Source organism: Aegilops tauschii, chromosome 3 (genome assembly GCF_002575655.3).
Source record: "Aegilops tauschii subsp. strangulata cultivar AL8/78 chromosome 3, Aet v6.0, whole genome shotgun sequence".
NCBI classification, from domain to species: Eukaryota; Viridiplantae; Streptophyta; class Magnoliopsida; order Poales; family Poaceae; genus Aegilops; species Aegilops tauschii.
In genome coordinates this window covers 504,853,597-504,860,916 of record NC_053037.3, presented here as the reverse complement: position 1 = coordinate 504,860,916, position 7,320 = coordinate 504,853,597, and the positions used below count along the sequence as shown (strand labels likewise).

Below are 7,320 nucleotides of genomic sequence, written 5' to 3'. Positions count from 1 at the left end.
AAACAACGAACCTTCGCAACGGTGCACAGTTAGGGGGAACACGTCTCTTGAAATTTTAGTGAGGGATCATCTTATTTATGCTACCGTCGTTCTAAGCAAATAAGATGTAAACATGATAAACATCACATGCAAATCATAAAGTGACGTGATATGGCCAATATCATCTTGCGCCTTTTGATCTCCATCTTTGAGGCGCGGCATGATCACCTTCGTCACCGGCATGACACCATGATCTCCATCATCATGATCTCCATCATCGTTTCTTCATGAAGTTGTCTCGCCAACTATTACTTCTACTACTATGGCTAACGGTTAGCAATAAAGTAAAGTAATTACATGGCGTTTTCATTGACACGTAGGTCATACAATAAATTAAGACAACTCCTATGGCTCCTGCCGGTTGTCATACTCATCGACATGCAAGTCGTGATTCCTATTACAAGAACATGATCAATCTGATACATCACATATATCATTCATCACATCCTTTTGACCATATCACATCGCATAGCATACCCTGCAAAAACAAGTTAGACGTCCTCTAATTGTTGTTGCATGTTTTACGTGGCTGCTATGGGATTCTAGCAAGAACGTTTCTTACCTACGCAAAAGCCACAGCGTGATATGCCAATTTCTATTTACCCTTCATAAGGACCCTTTTCATCGAATCTAATCCGACTAAAGTGGGAGAGACAGACACCCGCTAGCCACCTTATGCAACTAGTGCATGTCAATCGGTGGAACCTGTCTCACGTAAGTGTACGTGTAAGGCCGGTCCGGGCCGCTTCATCCCACGATGCCGCCGAATCAAGATAAGACTAGTAACGGCAAGTAAATTGACAACATCAACGCCCACAACTACTTTGTGTTCTACTCGTGCATAGAAACTACGCATAAACCTGGCTCTGATACCACTGTTGGGGAACGTAGCAAAAATTCAAAATTTTCTACGCATCACCAAGATCAATCTATGGAATTTACTAGCAACGAGAGGGAAGGAGTGCATCTACATACCCTTGTAGATCACGAGCGGAAGCGTTCAAGAGAACGGGGTTGATGGAGTCGTACTCGTCGTGATCCAAATCACCGATGATCCTAGCGCCGAACGGACGGCACCTCCGCGTTCAACACACGTACGGAGCAGCGACGTCTCCTCCTTCTTATCCAGCAAGGGGGGGGGGAGAGGTTGATGGAGATCCAGCAGCACGACAGCGTGGTGGTGGAAGTAGCGGGATTCCAACAGGGCTTCGCCAAGCGCTGCGGGAGGAGGGAGATGTGTCACGGGAGGGAGAGGGAGGCGCCAGGGCTTAGGTTTTGCTGCCCTCCCTCCCCCCACTATATATAGGGCCAAGGGAGAGGGGGGGCTCAGCCTTGGCCCTTCCTCCAAGGAAGGGTGCGGCCAGGGAGGAGTCCATCCTCCCCAAGGCACCTCGGAGGTGCCTTCCCCCTTTAGGACTCTCCCTTTATCTTATCTCTTGGCGCATGGGCCTCTTGGGGCTGGTTCCCTTGGCCCATATAGGCCAAGGCGCACACCCCACAGCCCATGTGCCCCCCCCGGGGCAGGTGGACCCCTTGATGGACCCCCGGACCCCTTTCGGCACTCCCGGTACAATACCGATAATGCGTGAAACTTTTCCGGCGACCAAAATAAGACTTCCCATATATAAATCTTTACCTCCGGACCATTCCGGAACTCCTCGTGACGTCCGGGACTCCGAACAACTTTCGGGTTACCGCATACTAATATCTCTACAACCCTAGCGTCACCGAACCTTAAGTGTGTAGACCCTACGGGTTCGGGAGACACGCAGACATGACCGAGACGACTCTCCGGTCAATAACCAACAGCGGGATCTGGATACCCATGTTGGCTCCCACATGCTCCTCGATGATCTCATCGGATGAACCACGATGTCGAGGATTCAATCAATCCCGTATACAATTCCCTTTGTCTATCGGTATGTTACTTGCCCGAGATTCGATTGTCGGTATCCCGATACCTTGTTCAATCTCGTTACCGGCAAGTCTCTTTACTCGTTCCGTAACACATCATCCCGTGATCAACTCCTTGGTCACATTGTGCACATTATGATGATGTCCTACCGAGTGGGCCCAGAGATACCTCTCCGTTTACACGGAGTGACAAATCCCAGTCTCGATTCGTGCCAACCCAACAGACACTTTCGGAGATACCTGTGGTGCACCTTTATAGCCACCCAGTTATGTTGTGACGTTTGGTACACCCAAAGCATTCCTACGGTATCCGGGAGTTGCACAATCTCATGGTCTAAGGAAATGATACTTGACATTAGAAAAGCTCTTATCAAACGAACTACACGATCTTGTGCTAGGCTTAGGATTGGGTCTTGTCCATCACATCATTCTCCTAATGATGTGATCCCGTTATCAACGACATCCAATGTCCATGGTCAGGAAACCGTAACCATGTATTGATCAACGAGCTAGTCAACTAGAGGCTTACTAGGGACATGGTGTTGCCTATGTATCCACACATGTATTTGAGTTTCCTATCAATACAATTCTAGCATGGACAATAAACGATTATCATGAACAAGGAAATATAATAATAACCAATTTATTATTGCCTCTAGGGCATATTTCCAACATTTTCAGCCCCCTTTCGGCGAATAAAGGGCCCATATGAGCGAGAATAGGCCCATATTCGGCGTGGTTCGCCGTGGCTCGGCGTTCAATTATCAACATAAATATTTTTTTATCACATATTTCATCACCGAAAAATCAAATACTTTAACAAAATAATACAACAACAAATAGTTCAATACAAATTACTCCCTCCGTTCCTAAATATTTGTCTTTCTAGAGATTTCAAATGGTCACCACATACGGATGTATATAGACATATTTTAGAATGTAGATTCACTCATTTTGTTCCGTATGTAGTCACCATTTGAAACCTCTAGAAAGACAAATATTTAGGAATGGAGGGAGTATATAGTTCAACAAATAAAAACTCATATTTCAACACAGGTCGCGCCCGGCGTCGCCCTTGAGCCTCCATAGGTGCTCCACCAGATCATGCTGCAGCTGATGATGCACCTGTAGGTCTCGGATCTCCTGACGCATACTGAGGTAGGCAGTCCAGGTTGCCGGTAGCTGGTGATCAACTTCGGCTAGAGGACCCTTCCTGTAGTATGGTTCAGTGTCAAACACTGGGTCTTCTTGCTCGCTCTCGATGATCATGTTGTGCAAGATGACACAGCAAGTCATGATCTCCCACATTAGATCTTTCGACCAGGTCTGAGCAGGGTACCGGACAACAGCAAATCGAGATTGGAGCACACCAAATGCTCGCTCGACATCCTTCCGGCAAGCCCCCTGCACCTTGGCAAAGTGGGACTTCTTGCCTCCTGGCACAGCGTTTGAGATAGTCTTCACAAATGTAGACCATCTCGGATAGATGCCATCAGCTAGGTAGTACCCCTTGTTGTAGTGCCGCCCATTGATCTCGAAGTTCACCAGAGGAGAATGGCCTTCAACAAGCTTGGCAAAGACAGGAGAGCACTGCAGCACGTTGATGTCATTGTGAGTTCCTAGCATACCAAAGAAGGAGTGCCAAATCCAGAGGTCCTGTGTGGCCACCGCCTCAAGTGCCACACTGCAACCGCCTTTGGCGCCTTTGTACATCCCCTGCCAAGCAAATGGGCAATTCTTCCATTTCCAATGCATGCTGTCGATGCTTCCAAGCATCCCAGGAAATCCTCTTGCTGCATTCTGTGCTAGGATCCGATCAGTGTCTTCCGCATTGGGTGTTTTCAAGTATTGCGGTCCAAACACTGTCACCACTGCCCGACAGAACTTGTAGAAACACTCTATGCTGGTGGACTCGGCCATGCACCCATAGTCATCGAGTGAATCACCGGGAGCTCCGTATGCAAGCATCCTCATCGCTGTCATGCACTTCTAGATCGAGGTGAATCCAAGTTTGTCGGTGCAATCCATCTTGCACTTGAAGTAGTTGTCGAACTCCCGGATGGAATTCACAATCCTGAGGAAGAGCTTTCGGCTCATCCGATAACGGCGCCGAAATATTTCGTCGCCGTGAAGTGGAGCATCGGCGAAGTAGTCGGAGTAGAGCATGCAGTACCCTTCGAGACGATGCCGGTTCTTTGCTTTCACCCGCCCTGGCGCCGAGCCACCTCGCCGCGGCTTTTCATTGCTCGCCAGCAGCTGGGCGAGGGCGGCGAGCACCATGAGATGCTCTTCTTCCTGGACGTCGGCCTCGGCTTCCTCCTCCAGCAGCGTGGCGAGCGCTTCCTCGTCATCCGAGTCCATCGCCGAGGCAGGCAAATCGCCGAACACCTTGCGCTCGGTGGGCGTGCACCCGCTGCTAAACTGCCCCTCCGCGGCTGGAAACGGCGGCCGGAAACGCCCAACTGCTGTTGGAGGGGCTGCCGCGGCGAACCTCTGCTATTTTTCCGGCGGGGAATGGCTATCTAGCGGTGAAGGGCGGCGGGCGGTGCCGGGATATAGCTAGTGGCGGCCGAGGGCGCGGGGGCTGGGAGGCGAGTCGGGGAAGAAAATCTTGACTTTTCACCTGACGGTGTGGGCCAGCCGCGCTTTTCCCTTGCGCCGGAGCCCCCGATCGCTCCCCAGTGCACTGGGTTCGGCCTGAGACCGCTGGGCAGAAAAAAGGGCCGAACCGGCGCTTTTCGTCGTCCTGGGGGCGCGACTGGGCCGTTTTTTTGGCGCCGGTGCCGAAAAAGTGGCATGGGGGGCCTGTTGGGGACTCGGCTGGAGATGCTCTGAGAAAGATACTACCGGCCACAAAAAAGCTTCATCCAGAGATAAGAAAAGCTTCAAGCAGGCACTATGTAACAGGAAAAATTGCAATCGTTGTACAAAAAGCTCCGGCAGTATATGAAAAAAGCTTCAAGCAGGCATTGGGTAACGGAAAAGGTTGCAACCGTTGTAAAAAAAAGCTTCGACATATATGCAAAAAGCTTCAACCAGCGACCGACATGAAAAAAGCCTCATGAGGGCTCCTGTTTCCACTGAAGCTGCAACGACTAAGATGGATTGCTGCGAGACGCTGCGGCGGCGGCGGCCAGTGGCTACTCTAAGGGCGGCCGGCCGGCGGTGGCCTTCGGGCGTTCACATGGTGCTGCATGGCCTCTATTTTTCTAGTCAGACGCTCAGGTGAGGAGCGGCGCAGCACAAGCATGCAGGCAGGGGCAGTTGGAGGATAACGAAGGGCCAGCGGCTGTTTTTTGGATCCACAGGGAGTTACCCGATCGCGTGTTAACTACGCAACGGTATGATGATGGGGTCGTGCGCAGATCGGATGGCAGTGGCTCGCTGCATCGGGCGATTGGGGCACGACCGGCCCAACTATTGGGCCGGCGCGCCGGCGCCCAGTACTCGCCTAAAAAAATTAGGGCAGACCAGTTTCTTTGACATTCTTTCGCAAAAGAAAAAAAAAATCCTTTGACATTATATAACCGGAGAATGGATCTTGCGGCGTCCAATTCTGCACGTCGCTAGTTAAAAACTCGTGGAGGCTGTTTCCAGTTTTCCACGCGCTGGCCGCTGCGATCGGAGCAACCCATCGATTCGACTCTAGTAGCCGCGCGAGGCCGACGGCGCTCATCCTGCACGCACCAGCAGGGTTCGTCTGTTCTTAGGTTGAATCTGCATGCATCCGGTAAACTTAGCACTGAATTCATTGTCTGTTCCGCTGATTGCTTGCCCGTAAGTTCCTCTTGCTTCTGGCGTAATCAGAAAGTGCTGTGATCTTTGGCTTTTTGCTGCTTGCATCTGCTGAGCTGAAATTGCCATTCGTTGCCCGATCGTCAGAAGGATTTGTTATCGAGGCTATTTGTTTGGAGATTGCGTCTGTTAGTACTGGTTTCCGTGAAAGATTGGGCGGCTCAGCGACTGCATCAGATTCAGTTAAATTCTGCCCATCTGTCATGTCATTTACAGGCGTGTCTATAGTCGGGCAGGGCCAGGCCACCGGCCACGCCATCAACGTCGCCACGGCCAGCGGGTACCACCTGCTTGTGGTCAACGGCTACTCGCACACCAAAGCCACTGCATCTGCTGGCGCAGTAATCCTCTCGCTCCCTTTCATGGTAGGAGGACATCGTTGGCGCATCTTCTACTGCCCCAAAGGCGCCCCGTCGGGCTGCGCCACGGACTCTGTATCGCTCATTCTTTTCCTCGTCGATAAAAATGTTACGGAGGATCTGAAGGTGCAGGTTGGATTCAGTTTCCTCCATCAGCATGAGAAGCAGGATTCAGCGTATATCCGTGCAAAAGAGCCATGCAACTTCTCTAGCGCTAATCCATGCTGGGTTCACAAGAATTTCGTGAAAAGAGATGTCCTTGAGAAATCAAAGCATCTAAACGATGATTGTTTCACCATCCGATGTGACCTTGCAGTGGTACCGCCTCCTAGCATACAAGAGCTTATCAGCAACGTCCTCATGTCCAAGGAGGGCACTGACGTGACATTCAGCGTTCGCGGTGAGACACTCGTTGCACACCGGTGCGTGCTTGCGGCTCGGTCCCCGGTCTTCAAGGCAGAGCTCTTTGGCCCCATGAAGGAATGCACGATAGCTAGTGTCATACAAATAGAAGACATGGAAGCAAAAGTGTTTAGAGCCTTGCTAAGCTTTATTTACACTGACTCGCTGCCCGAGATGGAGGTAGACATGGTGGAGGAACGGGAAGCCCAAGAAGCATTGTGGCTGCAACACTTGATTGCAGCGGCAGATAGATACGATCTCGAAAGGCTGAAGGTACTATGTGAAGAAAAGTTATGCAAACTCGTAGACGTGAGCTCCGTGAGGACTATTTTCATTCTAGCCGAGAGGCACAATTGTGGTGGATTGAAGGATGTATGCCTTGAATTCCTCAAGACACCGTCTAATTTGAAGGAGATAACGGCGGCTGACGTCTTCGACAATATAATTAGAACATGCCCCTATCTTTTAAAGGAGCTCATTGGCAAGCTTGCTTCCTAAAATCCACAAAAATGGTTAGTTCTTGAAACCTATGTTTCCAAGTTGAAGCCTTACTTTCTTGCCACCATTCTTGTTCACCATTTGATGTAGTACCTTCATGTTGTTTGAGTAAGACATTTTACTTGCATGCATCTTGTGTTCTAGATGCATGACTGCTTCCCTATTTACCTAAGCGACGCACCATCCTATATTCCTATGTTGATCTGTTCCTTTTAGCGAAGATTTGAACCATCTTGCTCATTTTTCTTCTCTTTCAGGCAGCAGATCAGGTGTAGGCGATGGCATATTCTGGACAGTGTAACTGTATGATGCC

The 7,320-nt window shown here is 50.2% G+C and overlaps 1 protein-coding gene across 1 annotated transcript; it reads left to right on the top strand.

The window, feature by feature from the left end:
• Positions 1-5,951: 5,951 nt before the first annotated feature.
• Positions 5,952-7,007, top strand: LOC109744868 (BTB/POZ and MATH domain-containing protein 1-like). Its single transcript, XM_020304012.1, has one exon. It carries the CDS (start codon positions 5,952-5,954, stop codon positions 7,005-7,007), a length of 1,056 nt encoding a protein of 351 aa, XP_020159601.1.
• The last annotated feature ends 313 nt before the right edge of the window (positions 7,008-7,320 follow it).